The 20,284-nt window shown below is 40.6% G+C and overlaps 1 protein-coding gene across 1 annotated transcript; it reads right to left on the minus strand.

Moving 5' to 3' along the window:
- Positions 1-249: 249 nt before the first annotated feature.
- Positions 250-20,047, minus strand: gdap1l1 (ganglioside induced differentiation associated protein 1-like 1). Its single transcript, XM_034131844.1, has 6 exons — positions 19,823-20,047; positions 11,348-11,540; positions 7,325-7,498; positions 4,683-4,777; positions 2,272-2,386; positions 250-1,670 (listed from the first exon to the last, which is right to left on the minus strand). Exons 1-6 carry the CDS (start codon positions 20,000-20,002, stop codon positions 1,327-1,329), a joined length of 1,101 nt encoding a protein of 366 aa, XP_033987735.1. The 5' UTR covers positions 20,003-20,047; the 3' UTR covers positions 250-1,326.
- Between the last annotated feature and the right edge of the window lie 237 nt (positions 20,048-20,284).

The following is a 20,284-nucleotide window of genomic DNA, read 5'->3' on the forward strand; positions in this document are numbered from 1 at the left end:
TAGTGATCATAAATTCTGCCTCCAGGGCAGTGTCCACCCATCACGAAACGCTTACACAACAAGAAAGTAACCCATGCAATTAAATACACATCCTAAACCTAATGCAACACCATTGTGGCAGAGACGCAGAATTTACAATTTTACTACCAGTTCAGCCAAAGTGTAACTTTTCAAACACCCACACATTTGTTTAACATCTGAACTCCTGCTCAAACAGAGTGACAGTGAACCAGTGTGTGTGTGTGTGTGTGATCTGTGGTGCACTAAATAAACTGACTGAGTGTGTGTCTGTGTTTTATTGTGTGTAGTGTTTACAGTTAAAGGAATAGTTTGACCTTTAGGGAAATGCACTTAAATGACATTCTTGCCAAGAGTTAGATGAGAAGATTCTTATGTCTGTGTTAAATATGATGCAGCAGAAGCGTGCTAGCTTTGCTTGAAGACTGAAAACAGGGCTGTGAGCATCATTGAAATATGTTAAACTGGGCTGGCTGTAAGCTCTTATTCCAGTGTTTATGCTAAACTGGCTTTGCTAACTAGCTTTTAGCAACATTGAACTGTTAGGGGTAAACTAACTGTGGCTGTTAGTTCTTGTTCCAGTGTTTATGCTAAGCTAACCAGACTTTGCTAACTAGCTTTGAGCATCATTTAAATATTTGGGGCAAACTGGTAGTGGCTGTTCGTTCCAGTCTTTATACTAAGCTAAGCTAAACTGGCTTTTACTTCATATTCAACAAACAGACATGAGTGTGTTGTCAGTCTCAACATCGAAGCCTCGAGAAGAAAGTAAATACCAAAAATGTCAAACTACTCCCTAAAAGTTTGCCTCCTTCTTTCTTCTTCTGGCAGTTTCTGGCAGCAAAGCACTTATCTGAAAGTTTGTCATGTGACATTTTCCTGTGGTTTTCCTGGCTAAACCTCAGGCTGATGGAGAAGTGAAGAGCAGGTATGAGAAATGACTATAATAGTAGTGGCATGCGAAGGTCAGTTACCCCCGTTGGTGTTTCTGTGTTTAACATTTTGTCTGGGTTTCTTCTATACGTTTTTAAGTATGAGAAGACCCAAAGCATGCCTCCAACTAAAGTCAAACAAGGACTTGCCGGCCGCAAGTTGCCCAGAAATCAAACTTGATGAAGGCCTTGATTACCAGAAAATGTGCTGTCAAGAATTTCTCATTATGGAATGTTTTAATATTCTTTGTTCACCCAGGTAAGTAATAGTGTTCTCTATATAGATTCAATATGTTTCCTGCAGTCATAAAACATTACAGAAAAGTTGAAACATCACACAAATACACAGACATTTAACACAACAAGAAGGCATTCACTACATGTATTTCTTTTTTAAATACCAGTAGGCAAAGTAGCCCATGCCTCCCAGCGAGCCCATGAGAAAAGAGGCGCCGAAGAAGGACGGCGGCTTCTTTTTTACCATCCGGAAGGCGTTGGGTAGGACCGCCGACAGCAGGGTCGTGTGGATGTCGCCCAAGACCTTGCGAAAAGCGTAGCGTTTTTGCACACGCACAAAAAAGGACTGCAGGTTGGGTCGGCTGCCGTCCTCCCAGTATTTCTTAGAAAGTCCCAAGAACTTGAGCCTGTGCAACAAGGCTCCGAGCCAGACGTCAGCTAGTGTAAAGTCAGGTCCACATAGCCACAACTCACACTTTTGACCTACAAGAGAATGAGAGACTCATTAAAGGTCCCCTATTATACTGTTTTTCATCAATATATTATAGGTCTCAGATATATACAAAACATGTCTCTGAAGTGTTTGGCTCCAAACACCAAACAGATCATTGCAGCATCCCATAAACCCCTCTGTTTCAGCCCTGTTTCAAAAGTGCTGATTCTCTGTCTGTTACTTCAGATGAAAATAAGGAGCCCCTCCCCACGCCCCTCTGAGAGATATTTGGTTAAAAAGAACCCAATGGTGCTCTAGGAGGAGATTCAGGTGATAAGGTGGGGGGGGGGGGTTACCTTGGTTGGTGATTGGCTAATGGTTACACAAGCCAAAAAATCGTTATGACATCATAAAGTGGCCAAAATCTGATCAGCTCATTTTCAGACAGGTTTTTATATAAATGGATCAGGACAAAAAGTGAGAGAATCTTTTTTCCTGAAACTTTCAGAATCTCTTTACACAGAGGGGACACATGTTGATGTATACAAGACATGAAAAAGTGGATTTTGCACAATAGGTGACCTTTAAAGAAACCATATTTGAAATATCTGGAAAGTGTTTGGTGACATTGAGAAGATGAATGGGACATACCTTGATACTCTAGTTTTCCTTTCTCCAGCTCAGCCTCCACTTGATCTAGAACCATGGCTAACTCCCCCAGAATTTTGTTCAGGGAGTTCACATTATCGTGGTCCAAGATTGTTGCCTGACAATCATTAAAAAACAATTAAATAAGCAGGAAAAAAAAATAAAGAACAAATATCTTTCCTTATTTATACATGTTTCAGTCCCACTGTGTTTTCCCATGCTAGCCCTTTCTGCACATTTACCACATGTCTTCAGCTGCATTACGCTGAGATGGTAAAGCAACAATGACGGTGGGAAAAAAGTAAACAACTCGTCAAAATGAAAACTTAGAGAGAAAAAAACAGTCTGTATTCAGCATTATCATTCAATTTATATTCTACTGTTGGGTGTTGTTGAAGATTTGGGTACCACTTTACAATAAGACTACCCTTATAAAGGATTCATGAAGGGTTTATAATTAGGTTATGAATTAGGTTGTAAACACTTTATTAATCCTTAAGAACCATTTATAAACCAGCTCTAACCGTTTTCATACATCAACACAGGCTCACTATTTGGCAAGATGACTAAGCCTTATATTGGCTACTTAGCGAGAATCAACTCAGTGAACAACAGATACCAAGGATGCTGGCTGATGAAGAAGACTAAGACGAAGTAAGCTAAGTAGCCAATATAAGGCTTAGCAGTACAGATAAATGTGGGCTCACTATTTTCTCATGTCTTTGTATTTGACACTTTTCAGTCGGTTGAGTGCCAATATTGAATCAAATAATTTTCTTAAGTGGCTCTATGCTGCTTTTGGGGTTTTTCCTTTCCTGTAGTGTGTTATATAGGTTTATGTGCATGTAAATGGTCTGCAAAGGCTAAGATCACAAAGCCCCCCCCCCCCCCCCCCCCCCCCCCCCCCCCTGCCTCAAACGCCTTGATTGGACTCCTTTGTTTACTTACATCACTGTCTTACACTTGCACTTCTATTGGCTAGCGCTCCAACACATTGTACGTGATAGGCTAAGGGGCGGGACATCTCTAAGCATTTGACCAATCGCAACAGAGCCTCCCAACTAACCAATCAGAGCTCTGGTTTCAGACAGAGGGTGAAAAGAGGTACTGCAGCACAGGCAGTATGAGAAAAAGGTAGGTAAGTTTGAGAAACCGGCTCGAGATACACTTTTTGTTATATTCCATGGAATGCTCTTAACATCCCGATAGCAATGAATATCTTAAGTGCTTTGACAAAAAATCCATAAAAAAATGTCATCTGTGGAAGCCGTAGTACTGTAAAAAGCACGACCAATCATCTGAGCCGGCCCGGCTAAAATAACTGGATGGCCTACCTGCCTGTCAGCCTTCCATCTGTGCACAAACTTATCTCGTGCCCTCATTGGTCATGTGCGCGTTCGTGTGTGTTGGAGGAGGGGCTCTGTAAGGAAGTGGCAGATTTTTTCCGGCTGTGTATTTTCAAATTCTAGCGCACTCGAGCTGGTTTCTCCAAAATTACCTACCCCACCTTTAAAGCATAGAGACACGTCACAGTAGAGGCAGGACATACAAATATGAACCTGAAAATGAGCATAATAGGGCCTCTTTAAGATATATCACTATCAAATCAACATACTGCTATTCCTGTAGCTGCATCTCTTGTGTGGCTAAAAAAAACATTTGTTATGAAACACTGATCTCTGCTGCATCGATTCAAACCCTCACATTTATGTAACACGGGGGAAACAGCTGTTCTAGACGCAAACAACTTCAGCTCGCCTGCATTATTTTCTCCAGGGAATATGAGCTGTATTTAGGTCAAAGGTGCAGCGTTACAGACATTTCCATTTTCAGCTCTTCCGTTGCGTAATGAAAGGAAAAGACTGATGGCTGTTTATGATAAAATGTCCTTCAGCTACAGATTTTGAAATGTGATTATCTGTTAAACATCCTAATAAACTTAAGTGCCACATGTGTTGAGTTTGTTAATCAAAAAGCATTAAAGTTGGGAAATAAGCCAAAGGTAATACCTCCTTCATTAGATTTCTGTTTTACTATATTGTTCAAGTCTTGGTATGGGGTAAATAAGTAAATAAATATTACGTTTTTTTATTTAGTTTAATAACAATACAGGTAGTATTTATTTTATTAACCTAAGAAGAAATATATTTTTCAATTAAGATGTTTTTCAGTTAATGAATGGACTACAATATGTTAGGGGGTTTTAAAAGGATATTTTTTTGTGTAGATTAAGAACTAACTTCCCTAAAATTGTGGCAATTCTATTTCCCAGTTGAAGTATAGACACCTTTAAAAGGTTATGAAATGGTTAGTTCATAATTATGGAATTCAGTTTCATGGGTGTTGCATCAATAAAGAGGAAAAGCATCAAATTAAAGTTTGGTAAATGGCATCGCTGAACACATGAAACTCACCATGAGCTTCTTCTGCTTGGAGAGGTACGGTTCTGTCAGCTGTGGCTCCTCGTAGTCCAACTTCATTAACTCCGTCGCAGCGTTAGCCAAGTGTCCTGAACACACACACACACACACACACACACACACACACACACACACACACACACACACACACACACACACACACACACACACGCACACACACACACACACACACACACACACACACACACACACACACACACACACACACACACACACACCACAGAGTCTCTTGATACATGATTTTGACAACAATGATACTTAAAGTTTTTGTAAAATCTACATAACAGAACATTTAGAGGTCATCCTCACTATTTGTACATGCAGTCATCAGGAAGGGTTCTCTTATATTTTAGATATTATGTATATGATGGGATATTTTCTAAGCACAGATAACAGTGTTTTCTGGCATTTCCTGCTTTCTATGGAATTGTTATGCAGCAATCTATGGTGGAAATGTGTAATCTATGTACAGGAAGACAAACATACTAAGACACAAAACACTCCTGTAGAAACACATGCATGTGCTCCGAATATTATGTTATATATGTGTGAACATGCAGAAGAACACACTGTCACAACCCGTCCCTCTGCATCGCTGCACAGCACGATGTGAGTCTGTGAACACTGTGAGCCGTTACAGGCCGATACACCTGAAGGGATTCAGTTTCTATCGTTGTTCTGTCTGTTTTCCACTGAGAGGTCAGACAATCACTAGTTTTATATAGTGGATCTTTTTAAGAATAATGTTTTTTGGATGGAGTAACCCTCACGAGTAAAGTAAAGAAGTCAAAGAGTTCCTGACTGATGAGAGTCCAGCCCCTGTTAGGCTGTTAGCTTTGGGTTTGTTTTTTATTAAAAGCTGACGAAGCTTTGAGATTTAGAAGCTTTGGTGATCGAGAAAAGGTCTTTTAACTGTTGTATTCCCAACTTAAAGAATCAGGTATAGTTTAAGCAGTCAGTGCCTCAAGGCTCTTCATTTTCAAGCCATCTTCAGAAGATGACACAGATACAAATTACAATGAATACAGGGAAATAAATAAGGGCAAGGACCTCATCCACAATACAGATAAGGTTTCTGAGTTATCTAGTACTTATAGATTTAAGCATTTATTCTGATAAGATGAAGCTACAGCCAGCAGTTGGTTAGCCTAGCTCAAAGGCTGAACACAGGGGAAACCAGAAGGCATGACTCCGTCCAAAGGCCATTGAACCATCATCTTGCATCTTTGTAGCTCATAAATTAATTATTAAACTTGTCTAATCTTTTAAAAACGAAAGTGTTTGAGACTACAAGAGAGAAAATCCGAGTTTGTCCGGAAGTCCAAGGAAGTGAAAACTGAATAAATAAATAATTTAGGTAGCAAAGTTTGACTTAAAGGAGAGCTGTCATGGCCATTTCCACTGATCATAATTCTATTGTTGAGGTATACTAAAATAGATTTATATTGTGCATTTTTCCAAACTCACATTGTTTTCTCATACAACATCTCTGTAAAGTACGTGTATTCACTGAATTTCACTCTCTGCCTTTAACGGCTCGTTAGCTCCAATAGCTCCAGCCCCCACCCTCCCTGTGAGCACAGTGTGCTCTGATTGGTCGGGACGTTGTGAATCGCGCTGAGCTCCGTGGAGGTGTTGTTTCCTTGTTTAGGATACATAGCGAAACACAGCCAAACTCATCCTGAGCACACACAAACTCACAGCCGAAGTAAAAACAATAAGTGTGGCTTGATATTGAGTAAGAAAAAGGTTGATAAACGCTGTGAGAATGGGTCTGCAGAGAGAATTTCGCCGCGATCCCAACTGTCTGTTATCAGCCTGCAGCCAGGGAGGAGAAATCAGCTGAGCTGCCTGCTCCCTGCACACAGATGTGTGTGTGAGGAAGTCCGTGGATTGGTCAATTTGGACCAATCAGCGGGGGCTTAACGTAACGGCTCCGCGGACGTAGCGTAACGGCTCCACGGATTGGTCCATTTCGTTCCGGGTACGGCTTGACATCATGCCGTCCCGGAAGAATAAAATGGACAATGACGTATCTCCAACGAGGCGTTTTGGGGTATTTTCTGTGTTAGAGTTTTACTCGCTACAGGGTGTACTTTGAGGGTTTTGACTCTGCACACCGTTTACATGCATAAAAACCTTCATAACACACAAGGGGACGGGTAATAACCGGAAAAGCATGACACCTCTCCTTTAATAAAAGCAAATGCATTAGCACTTTTAAGCTAACATACTCGCAGGATACTTACTGTTCTGAATTTGTTTTATTCTGGTTGATTGCACTTATGTTCAGTTACTTTTGGATGAAGTGTCGGCTGAAATAAATGTAATGTATTATAAATACTGTTCTTGGCAAGCTGACCCTGGTTTTACTTGAATTGTCTCATTATTTAATTTGTTCTTACTGTATATCACTGGAATTGGTTTTATCCATCTCATTACAAAATCTGCTCCATTACATTGGATTTAAAACTTTATTTCTCAGTTTTTATATTGATTTTTATTTGTGTGAACCACGTTTTTATGTAAGCAAGCATAACATATGCTCTTCTTGTAAATAACACAGAAGTGTAGACAATCATTTCTCCACAATACAGTGAGCTGGCTTCACTTACTACGTATTTCTGCGGTGGCGTACTTTGGGATCATAGAGTCGGTGGTGAGCTCTGGATGGAGGATGCAGCCGTGTGTGTAAGCGTCCATGGGCAGTTCGTCCAGCAGCTGACGGTAGTGCTGCACCCGCTCGTGGAGAGGCGAGTCTGCATCAGGAACCAGCTGAGCCACCGTCTCTGCAGCGAGACAAAAAAACACATTCAGACAGAAATATTCAGAACCTTATCATGGCTCTTCTAAGACAAACACAAGCACTGGAAATCATGATTAAGTTGTAAAGAGAAACCATAAAATGTTTTATTTCAGATTTCCTGTACAATTTTCATAAAAGTTTCTGAACACCTGAGGTTTCTAAGCAACTGTTTTCAGCTTGCTCTAACATCACAGCACGGTCACCTGGTAACAGATTTCCCTTTTCACAAAGCTTGACATTTAAACAAACTACAGATGTCTGGAGGAACTTCTCCTGGAGAATAACAAGCTGAGAAGAGATAAGTAAAACAGATTTAAACTAAAACCAATGAGATGAAATTCAAGCACAATCCAGGTGAAGAAAAACACCTTATGTTCAATAACATGAGGCAGCAGGTTAATTAAATTAAGCTAAACTATTGACATGGTCCTTTCTATATCCATGCTGTGGCTCAGGTTAAAGAACAGTTTGAAATTAACCACTTAGCCTATTTACCACTCGGACTAAGTATCTGCTGTATTGGTATTGTTTTAACCAGCAGGAGTTGTCCTTATTGTAAGCTCTTTTGTGCAAGATACAATTGACATTTACATGTTACCCACTTGTACTATCTTAAAGGGGACCTATCATGCAAAATGCACTTGTGTACGTCTTTTATACATGAATATGTGTCCCCGGTGTGTCAGGGAACTCACCAAGTGTCAGAAAACACAACCCTCTCTCTTTTCCTCCATACCCAAATCTCTAAAAACGGGGCTGCAACGGATCTGATACAGATCTGAAATTGTTCTGACGTCAGAAACGGGGAGCTCCGCCTATATGGGCAACTCTCCACCTATCAGGGGAATGGGGGGTTGGGCCACGGCCACTGCCGCTCGAAAGCGCTGGAGACGCTGTAGTACATATGCCAAGCCTGTAAGTGGCGCTGTAGTCTGCCACAAAAGCAGCGAAGAAGACTTCTCACAGAATCAGCCCTTGCAAAAACAGGGCTGGAAAAGAGCAAATAGAGCGAAATGAGGCATGGCTAAAATGCATGATCTGTTTGGTATTTTGAAAAAAAAACTTCACAGACATGTTTTATATAGGTATGGCCCTACAATATATTATTCAAATATAGCATGATAGGTCCACTTTAAGTATTTTTCTTTTGTATTTCTTAGAAATATTGTTCGATTTTCATTGCCGACAACTAGGCTGTGGATATTGTGCATATAACAATAAAGCCTTTGAATCTTTCAAACTTAAATCAAGAAACTTTAGAAGTGTGTAGCCCCAACATTTACCCCTTGTCTGATTTGGAGTCATTTAACCTTACATGGTCGTAAAGAGCTAAATGAAGGCCCAATTTAAAGATGGGCGAAGTTCGAGTGAGAAAGCCATAATTAGGCGGGGTAAGAAGACGTAGACTTTATGCCTCAGGGCAAAAAAAGCTAAAACCACTCCTTGTGTTTTACTGTCCTAATTCTTGTGTTAGCACTCATGTTATCGCTGCTGTTCAACTTAATGACCTGCCGCTGTAACATAGTTTTCAGGATGAATCAGGTTAGCAGAGCAGAGTGAGCTTTCTATCTCTGCAGGGTCACAGCCAGCGTATCTCAGGTGCGGCATCACTGACAAACCACAGATAGTCAGCTGGCTGCTTGAGCATTTTCCTGTCGATAGACAAGCTCCGAGGGGTGGAGCTGCACCTGGCGGGGCTCCAGAAGCTGAGTAATCATTCCCAGGACCTGCATGCTGACCTGGGCAGCATGCAGGTCCTCGCCCTCTGGGGGGGTCTGCTGCAGCACGAAGGTATACATATCACATCAGCAACTAAGAGCCATGTAAAGAGCAACTCAGTGTTCAAACTGTCTGCACATTGCAGAAAGTAAGAGACACTTTCACACAGCGAGAGCCCTCTGTGGCTTCTTAACAGCACTGTGAAGTAGTTTTAGTTGGCAGTGAGCTGCTCTGTGCCGATAAAAGAGTCTGTTTTCTGAGACATCTGCACTCTCCAGGCCAGCTTCAGGCCATGGTGCCAGCTTTCATTAGGGATATACACGCAGAGAGAAAACACGACTTATCCAGCAGATCTAGTTCTGGCTGGAGGTCTGGTTTTAAAACATTTGGTGGATTCAACAGATTAAAAAAAGGAAATCACTGTATTGGAGCACGACTTTAATCAAGCTTGTTCCAAAAGAAATGAATGCAATTACCTGCATGCAGCCCACTATCAAAGAGCTACAATGAATGAGTCTGAATGAAAACCAGACATCAAACACTGGGGTCAGTTTCTGCCTCGGAGCCTTTCATTACAGACAAATCAGTGAACCAGATCTTCTGAGCCTTCAAGCATCGCTGCTCCGAACGAGTGACCACTAACTAAGAGAAGGAGACCTCCACTAATCCGACTTCCCTCAGGCTGTTACTGGTTTGAGGCTTCGAGGACAGTTACATAACGTCTCCACTGATGAATCTATACCCACAGAGATTCCGTGTATGCATCCTTTCTCTTGGTAATGCATGACATTTACAACTGATTAGTCACCGCCTTAAAATGCACAACTCACACACTGACACATCTTTATTTATTTCATGTATTCAGGGTTTTTCTATTAATTGCTGATAATTAAATTGTCTCTCCTGTTTTTATCCGTCTCTCAGTTTCTCTACAATTTCATCTAATCAATTCAGAGGATTTCATCACGGTGAAATTGCTGGAAAGACACTGTTTCAACCACACACCGAGTCTCACGGCATAGTTCGCACTGACACACACACTGACACACACACACTGACACACACTTACACACACTGACACACACTGCAGAAAGACGACAGATGGCCTCGCATTAATGGCCTCCAATTGTCTTTGTTACTCAGGCTTCACAATCTGGCTCAATATTGCCTCATTTTTCTCTGTATGCAACAGGGCTAACCAGATAACTGCCCCCGATAACACAAGATCAAATTTGTGTCAATTGGTGTGTGGTCAATTAATTCATGGTACGTTAATTTGACAAATGCACCACTAAAACCATGGCTTGTTAGAGGGAGACGAGGGAACCATTTCCTGCGCGGTGCCTCTATGTTCTTGGTTATTGATACAGTGGGTTCTGAATGTCAGACAGAAGCAGATAAAGCAGGGATTTTTTATTTTTCGGTCTGATAATTAGCTGAAACAGTCTCCGTCTGACTTTTTATGTTTGAAGCTGACTAGAAGAATTCTGTAAAAGACATCCTACAAAAGCATTTAATAGCTTCACACACAATGCTAAAACAGTTAAGCTAAAGCTGCAGCTATGATCTATGTGCAGTAGAAGATATATCTTGTTTTACAGTACAGTGAAAGGATCAGTAAGTTTGACAAGGTAAGGTCATCATTTTCATTCTTATATAACCCTGTTAGCTATACAGTTCATAATAGTTCATTTTAGTTTTTTTGCCGACTTAAATGTCTACTAATGATATGCTAATTGGCCATGGAAGAACATTCAGTTTCTATTGCAGGTAGAAAGACAGTATTTCAGACATAATGATAACAGCTCATGTTAGAGCAGATAAACACACACTTTGATCCATTCCTTACACTGTGTTCTTGTTATGCTTAGGAAAGAAAAATAAAGACATTAGCCTTCTTACTCTTTCCGTGCAGAGTATTGCTTTTACTAAAGCCCAAGGTACACAACTTCAGCAAGTATAGAAATCGAAAGTTTGTCAGACCTGCCATTACTTGTTGCCCCACAGTAAGTTCATCCGTCTAGTCATTCATTTAAAATCAAAGCTTGAAGTTAACACAAGAAAGAGCAAAAGCATCACTAGATGGATTAACCACAGTGTGACTGCACCATACCTCCCACAAAGTTCTTCTCCAGATAGTCTATAATCTGGTTGTAGTCACTGATGATGGTTTCGCCGTGGAGGAAGACGGGCACCTCCTCCCCGAGGTTCAGCCTCATGAACCACGGCTCCTTGTGCTCCTGCAGCGGCAAACTCACATCCCTCTCCTCGCAGACCAGACCCTTCTCATTGATCACAAGACGCACCTGCAATCACACAAACATACATGATGAGTAGGAGACAAGAGGCATTAAAGGGGACCTATTCTGCTCATTTCCAGGTTCATATTTGTATGTAGTGTCTCTACTGAGACATGTCTCCATGCTTTAATGTTCAAAAAGCTCTTTATTTTCCTCATACTGCCTGAAACCAGAGCCCAGTCTGCTCTGATTGGTTAGCTGGCCGGCTCTGTCCCGCCCCTCAGCATCACGTACAATGTGTTGGAGCGCTAGCCAATACATGCGCGAGTTTTACATAGTGATGTCACTATTGGAGTGTGTGGGATTTTAGCCTTTGGAGACTTTTAACATGTACAGAAAAGCTATACAACACACCACAGAAAAGGGGAAACCCCAAAAAGTAAAATAGGGCCTCTTTCAAAGCTATTTGTAGTGTGTGTGTTTTTTCAGGATGTCAAACTGAAAAACCGGTGTAAAGAAAGTTTGTTTGCGCTCTAAACACACCACATCTTTTTACAGACATCTAGCGGCTGACATTTTGACACTTTGAAAACATAATCCAGAGAGATGGTGAAACACAAAAACAAAAAAGCCTGATGATCCATTTCATCTGAGGTAAATCAAAAACATTGCACAACTAATATATATTTTCTGTTGTTTGAGAAGAGTTATTGCAACAATAAGAAAGCAGGGCGACTCAGCTGTTAGCTCACAACCCAACACAGTCTCACGGCATTTCGTGTTATAGTCACGAAATTAATCTATTGATTCGTGTTCACCAACACGATTTCGCCATTTGTTTCGTGTCACACAGAACGATTTTAAAAGCAATGTAAATAATAACAAATTAGAAGGAAAAACAGATTTTAAAAAATACAGATTTCAGTATTCTGACACAGAACGATTTTAGAAGCAATGTATTTCTATTGGTAGTATGTTTCGTGCCTGCACCAAATAATAACAAATTAGAAGGAAAAAGATATGACAAAAATTACAGATTTCAGTATTCTGAGGCTCTGAGCCATTTATTTTCCTCGCGGACGGCAAAAAAACTCCGACATTATACAATTTAAAATAAAAGGGATAGGGTTAGGCTTAGGGTAAGATATTGAGTAAGAAAATGTTTTTATGAACCACACAGCTTCCGGTCTTCCAAGACCCGACCGGACAAAAATACGTGGTGCAGGCACGAAACATACCAATAGAAATACATTGCATTTAAAATCGTTCTGTGTGACACGAAAAAAATGCGAAAATCGTGTTGGTGAACACGAATCAATAGATTAAATTAATTTCGTGACTATAGCACGAAATGCCGTGAGACTGCACAACCAGTGGCGGCGCCAGGGTATGGCTGGGGTAGGCTACAACCATACCAAGAAATGGCTTAGCCCACACCTTAGCCCAACCATGAAAAATGATGTTAAAGTAAGCAAATTAAATTAAATAATAAGCAAAATGCTAAATGTTGAGAACACAGATTGCGAAAATATACGGGTCGTGTCCACAACACACAAACTGATCCTGCTGTAACAACAAGTGCACGTTACTGATGCAAAATGGTTGAGACCATTCGGGGTTATGCTAGAAGAGGGGTGCAAGGAATAGTCTAAGTAGTGGGGGAGTTTTATACACTAAAGGTGTGGAAATTCTCTGGCGTTATAATATCAGCGCGGCCGCGGTCAGATCAAAATGCCTCCGAATGCAATTTGAATAGACCTACAGCCAATCAGAGCAACGCAACGTTGGATCTGCATCATGCCTTATTGATTGAGATCAATCGGAACCGCCATTCAGTATCCCCATTGGATCTTCCACGTGTACTATCATACGTCACGTTCACAGTGATCCCTTTTTATTTACTACAAGACAAATGTGCCGTTTTATTTCATACAGTTCCATTTTGATTGAGAATAATCTAAACCTCACGCGTGGCGTTTCACTGTCAAGGGGGGCGATATAGCGTGTATGTAATTACATTGCAAATACTGACTTGAGCACCACCACTGTATGGGTTAGCCCTACAGTACCATAGATTACCCAACAAAAATACTCTGGCGCCGCCACTGCTCACAACATAAAGAAGTTGTCATGTTTGTGTTGTACAGAATAAATGTTAGGCTTATCAGAGTGTGGTCTGGGAAAATAATGAGAAACATTATAGAGTGGAAACATTTTGAGCAGAAACATCCAGGATAGGTTCCCTGGTGGGATGAAGGGTAAATCAAGGTCTACGGAGAGCTATTAGTGGGAATAAGATTAATGAAAGGAGATGACACTCGAGCTGTAAAGTGATACGTTCGGCCATTTAGGAAGAAAACCAAATGGGAGTTTTGCAGAACATGACCACACACGGTGTAATGAAATAATACTGAATGATTGACACAAGCACAGTAATTACAGCAGGAACACAATACAGGAGCAAAGTCACACAAGGAAACAACTTCCAGCAGCGTGACACTTTATCAAGGATTTCCATTAAAAACACGCTGTTTAAGGTCCCAGACTAACACTGCTGAGGTTTCCCACACTGTTGATTTGTTATATAATAGATTATTATTAGTCACGCCTTAGTAATGATGCCAAGTAGTTCAGCCGCCCCGAGGCGAAAAGAAACTCCTCTTACTGAACACAGTATACAGAAACTCAAGCTCTGCATGGTAATACTACATCTCAGAGTGGTGGAAAGTAGCAGTACTCTCCTGAAATGCAGTTTGTAAGATACTTGTACTTCACTTGAGTATTTTCATTTCTCTCCACTTAATGCTTCTACTACATTTTTTGTAGTAAAAGCTAATTTTTACTTTTTTTTTACTGGCTTTTAATGCGTGATTAATGTTGTGTCCTTGTGCTAAATGTTGATTTGATTTAAAATCAGCATATTCATTTTAAAAATCACATATCTCCACCTTTTCAAGCAGTAATATGAAATTAATGAATGCATTAATAATTGTTCTTTAATAATATTATTGTTTTCCATAATGACTACTTTTACTTTTTGTACTTTAACTTTATGTTGTTCCTGATACATTTTTACTTTGCTTAAGTTGCATTTGAATGCAGAACTTATACATGCAACAAAGTATTTTTGCACTGTAGTGTTGCTACTTTTCCTACAGTCCATCACTGGTTAAAGTCTTTTTTAAATGGCTGACCAGATAATTGCTAGCGTCATGACAAACTGCCCTTTACACGGACACAAAGCTGTGTTAAAGTGTGTGTCAGTCTCACAGAAGGTGTGTTAAAGTGTGTTTCAGTCTCACAGAAGGTGTGTTAAAACCTGTTAAACCCCACGGACCCGCCGAAGGGTCCGAAAATGCTACATCTGCTAGCACCAGTGTGATCTCTGAAGTGTCATTTATGAAACTATTAATGTTCCACACCCAGCTGACGGGAAGAAACTCAGCTAACTGACGATACGGAAAAAAATAATAATAATAATAATAATTCCCACAAGAAGCCTTTCAATGAGCCCTTAGCAAATACGGACTAATGCTATTTCTGCTCATAACTCACAAAAATGATCATTTATAATTCATACTTTCTGCACAAACAACACATCATCTGAAAGCTGAGATTCCACAGATTCCATGGGTATACACCTCATCACTGCAGGCAAGAATTCACTGAGCTAGCAGCCAGAACATAGCAAATAAACAACATCAGTTTTCAAATCCATGACAATAATTAGCAGGTTAAATATACAATAATGACAATAATTTCTCTTTTTTTTTGATGGAATGAATAACTATAGTGATCTTGATACAGGGTACTTATTATATGTTATACTTTGGATTATTAAAGCTTTTAGGCTACTAACCCATCATTCAAGGGTGGTTTTCACTATAAGTAATGGGGTTTTCTTAGGCGGAGGTAAGAATTTACACTTTTTTACTATGTTCCATCTGAATTTACTCTGACACAGAAACATCTATATTGATTCTGACACTTCTACATCCAACTCACAGATGTAACCTTGCTTTGAGAAAAAGATTATTAATTTAACCCTTTTAGAAGTGAAGTTATTGTCATTTGTTCTGGGCATGTCATTTTCGAGCCTGAAACCTGAAAAACAGGCTTGGGGTCTAACAGTGTTTCAGTCTCACAGAAGGTGTGTTAAAGTGTGTTTCAGTCTCACAGAAGGTGTGTTAAAGTGTGTTTCAGTCTCACAGAAGGTGTGTTAAAGTGTGTTTCAGTCTCACAGAAGGTGTGTTAAAGTGTGTTTCAGTCTCACAGAAGGTGTGTTAAAGTGTGTTTCAGTCTCACAGAAGGTGTGTTAAAGTGTGTGTCAGTCTCACAGAAGGTGTGTTAAAGTGTGTGTGAGTCTCACAGAAGGTGTGTTAAAGTGTGTTCAGTCTCACAGAAGGTGTGTTAAAGGTGTCTAACCTGCAGGCTTTCAGGGTTTCTATTCCTCTATTGATCTGTGAAGCTCGCCTCTGAATGTGATGTCTCTCCACGGTACAAAGCTGTCTCTATCTTTATCTGGTGTGATCACAATACATCACTCATGTGAGGTGGATTCAAATACTGCATGGCGCACTTCAGACCACAGGAGCACAGTGACAGTGGCAGTTTGTTGTGAAGCATTAGAGACACAGAGGAGGATGAAGAAAGTGTCGTGCAGGAGAAATTCAACGGCTCAGTTTCTCTCTGCGACTTGCTGAGGCAAACACAGATGTGTAAGTAATCCCTCTGTAAGTCTGGTGATGATATTGTCTTTACAGGGTTGTTTATCTGTTAGAAGTCAATAACATTCAGTCAGTCTCATTGTCTTTACTTTAAAGGGGCCCTTCTTTGGGGTTTTCTGCATGTTAGGGTCTGCAAAGGCTAAAATCTCCAAGTTCACTATGTAACACTCCCACATGTATTGGCTAGCGCTCCAACCCATTGTACACAATAGGCCAAGGGGCGGGACATCTCTAAGCGGTTGACCAATCACTACAGAGCCGGCCAGCTAACCAATCAGAGCAGACTGGGTTCTGGTTTCAGACAGAGGGTGAAAAGAGGTGCTGCAGCACAGGCAGTATGAGAACAATAAAGAGCTTTTTGAACATTAAAGCGTGAGCATAAAATACAAATATGAACCTGAAAATCAGCATCATATAATTATTCTCTTGAAACTGTATTTTTAGAGAAAGGAAAAGTCGCACAAGATTGACTTAATATAATGTTTTTTAAATCGTTCAAGGTGCTGCAAAGTTACTTAGACCAATAGCGTTGCAAGCATTAGTGTTACTTTAAGGCCCAACATATTCAGTTTTACTCTGGTTGAGTGGACAACCTTGGCCTCTTAATCTCATAAAAGCAATCCAGAAAAAGCCATTTAAAGCACGCATCAGCTTGCATAACAACAAATGTCACACACCATTGTTTTAATACAGAGAATCAGACATTTAATGCCACAACTTTGCTGAAGTCTATGCGTTTAGTTCTAAAAAAAACAGATAATCAGGACATTGAGCCTGGTGTTTCCCTCTGCTGCGTGGCAACCTTCACAAACAGCAACCCAGACTTCAGTGGCTGTAAGCCAACAATGGAGACTTTAAGTGACGTACTAACACGAGACTGAACATAAACTCAAGGTTGTGAAGAGGGAAATGCGGTCCTTGAGTTCATAGAGTCTGAGCTAAAGCTGTTTTTGGAGCAATGTGTAGTGATGGTGCGTGAATTCAGCCCTTTATCATGACAAGATTATTTAACCAATTCAAGTGCTACTGATAGTTGTAATGATCTGAATCGAATTAATGCATAGTTTGGTCAATACAATGTAGAAAGTGGTTGCTATTTAATGTTTTCCTTGAAGCCAAGGGCGGGTCATGAAAGTGCTCGTTTGGCCGGTAAGTCCAAATCCAGAAGACATGTTGGACACAATTCAAACAAGCAACTTGAAAAGCTGTAAGCAGAAAAGGTTTGTTGTTTTTGCTAAACAACAAGTTATCATTTACCAAAAGCAAATTAACAAACTAAGCCATTACCCACTAATCTTTTCAGCTCTAACACTCATAAATAAATCATAAGAGAGTGATTTATGTGTAAACATAAGGCACAGATGGAGGTCAATGAACAAGAGATGCAGCACCAACTGTCATTTCATAACGGTGAATGTGCACTTTCTTTTAAAGGGGTACTGCAGATATTTAGTACAGCGCTACCATAAATGTGTGGTACTTACCAAACACAGATTTTATAGAATGGTCTCTAGATCGAAGCAGCACATGAATTTAAGGAACCTTTATCAAACATGATCCAATAAGGGAGGCCAGCTGACATGTGTCTGATCACCAGGGCTACAACTAGTTTGTTATTTTCATTATTGATTAGTCTGCTCATTATTTTCTCTATTAATAGTTTAGTCTATGTAGTGTGTGAGAAATTACAACTTCCCAGAGCCCAAAGTGACCTTTTTAAACTGCTTGTTTTATTTGACAAACTCCACAGTCCAAAATAGGAACATAGCCTATTTATATTAGTTTGTACAAGAAAAGACAAGCAAGAAATCCTCATTTGCAAGAGACGGAACCTGCATATACTCTGTCTTTCTGCATTAAAAATGTAACTATTGCGATAATTAATTTTATGGATACTGGTTTACAAAACTATGGTGACGTATACCTGTGCTTGTTGTTGCTGTATTTTTTCTACAGTCTCAAAGTGAAATTACAAAGATTTTTAGTTTCTATTAGCAACTGCTGTAGTGGAGTAGTGCCAGCTTGTATTAGCAATGAACATGATAATGAAATAAAAATGCTGAATGAGAAAAAACATTGGCTTTTTGAAGCTGGAGACATTACACGGGACCTGATGTCGGGTCTTCGGCACTAAACCCTCAAATGTCAGGTATGATATCTTTAAATCCTACAACCCCAGTTTGAGCTTACTGTTTCGAAGTCTGTTCTCTTTTCAGGCTGGTCTCATATACTGTTTGAAGCTATACCACTGAAATGTAATTTGTGTATATCCAACAAAATCAATACATATGTATTCTCGTGACTGTACCAGGAAGTGTAAAGAGCAACACAGTCTGCAATTGGAGGAGATCATGGTGGATGATTGGGTTGATGCACGGGTCCAAAAACACCACTATTTGTGTCACGTGTGAAACCAGAACTTGGTTATATCTCACATGACCGAGTGACGTCACTTCCGTAGTTATTTAAAATTCCTAAACCTCACCAATTTATTTCGCTGCCTAAACCAAGCCGAAATGACAAGTTGTTTCCCGTAGAGACGGAAGATTATTTTGAAAACTCGTAACTCGCGTAATTTGACAGGTGTGGCTAGACATTTGTAGGAGAACCCACCAGAAATAGGAATATATTTTAGTATGAGTTATATAAGAATACTTTGGGCTCACCATCAGTACTTTGGCTCTCTATTAGACCCTTTCTCTCTGGTTAATATCATGTCTCTCAAACTCCACATCCAATCAGAAACATGCATTGTATTCCATGAAAAATATTTGGTATGTCACCTGCAGTATGACAGAAATACCAGGATATCCTTGTGCACCCGGTCACATTTTGCAGTATTTGCGTGCATGCTTTTCTGAACCCACGATTCTTTGCGCATCAGATATGAGCAATAGGTAAAAGTTCAATACGCCATGTTTGGACGAATGCATGCAACAGTAGATGCTTTGTGTACTACTATCCATGATAGTAGTGGTACTTTACGTTACTGAATTGTATATGTAAAATAGGTGGAAAGCCTCTATATATATCCTATGCTGCTTGTGAATTAAAGCCCTGTGGATAATAATGCTTTGGTTGTTTTGAATAGACCACACACTGTAATATGAAAGTCTGCTACACTAACCAAAGGTAGACCTAACTAAGCCCTTAAATAACAACACATACTATGGTTTGGATGCAGAAGGGGGGAGATGGCCTTTAGTTTGTTTTTGCACATCATTTGAATCAATTATTTAGGATGTCATGTGTCAGAGCACCTATGGGTAGTAGCCACATTCACCAGCTCTGAGGAGACACATCTTCAACGTGTCTTTGGAGCTGATGAGATATACGAGGGGTGGTTCATGCAGGGGTAAATAAACATAATATCGATCACTTATTCTGCTATATGTCGAGGAGAGGAGCCCCCATGCTGCAGCGCTTTTCCCAAACGGGAGATCTGCCCAGCTGCATGGTCACGTTCATATTCCGGAGGGGTGTGCAGGAATACACATGCACAGGAAAACATGTTTGGATCATAACAAACACACACATAGTGAGCTGCAAGCTGGAGCATCATGCAAAGGGACGTGGATCCACCTCCATTTTCATGCACAGCTCTCCCTCTTTTCCCCTTACCTTTTGGGAGGTGAAAGACTGCGTCCAGTGGTACAAAACGAGCTTGTCTTTGTTGAAGGGTTTGGGCTCTGCCGTCGGTTCCTCGCTCTCCTCCCCGTCTGTGATTTTGTCGTCTTCGTCCATGGCTGAAATGGGCCACCAGCTACAGTTGGTGGGGGTAACATGGTTGGAAGACGCCATGACAGAGCGTTTTGTGCGTGTGGAGAGAGGAGAGGAGCGAGGAGGAGGAGGGAGAGGAGAGGAGAGAGAGAGAGAGAGAGAGAGAGAGAGAGAGAGAGAGAGAGAGAGAGAGAGAGAGAGAGAGAGAGAGAGAGAGAGAGAGAGAGAGAGAGAGAAACAGAGAGAAACAGAGATAGAAAGAGAGGGAGGATTTCAGCCGCTCAGCATCGTCTGTTCACGCAACAGCAGCACCGTCAGGTTCGGACAGCTCCGGTGCTGAAACCGCCTGCACTTCGAAATGAA

This window comes from Trematomus bernacchii, unplaced genomic scaffold, assembly GCF_902827165.1.
Source record: "Trematomus bernacchii unplaced genomic scaffold, fTreBer1.1, whole genome shotgun sequence".
Taxonomy (NCBI): Eukaryota; Metazoa; Chordata; class Actinopteri; order Perciformes; family Nototheniidae; genus Trematomus; species Trematomus bernacchii.

Bases quoted from the DNA above. Each gene is read 5' to 3' on its own strand.
- gdap1l1 (XM_034131844.1), bottom strand. From the start codon at position 20,002: ATGGCGTCTTCCAACCATGTTACCCCCACCAACTGTAGCTGGTGGCCC. The intron at 11,541-19,822 runs GTAAGGGGAAAA...GTGTGATTGCAG, and splicing joins AGTCTTTCACCTCCCAAAAG to GTGCGTCTTGTGATCAATGA. The intron at 1,671-2,271 runs GTATGTCCCATT...ATTCTCTTGTAG, and splicing joins AGGAAAACTAGAGTATCAAG to GTCAAAAGTGTGAGTTGTGG.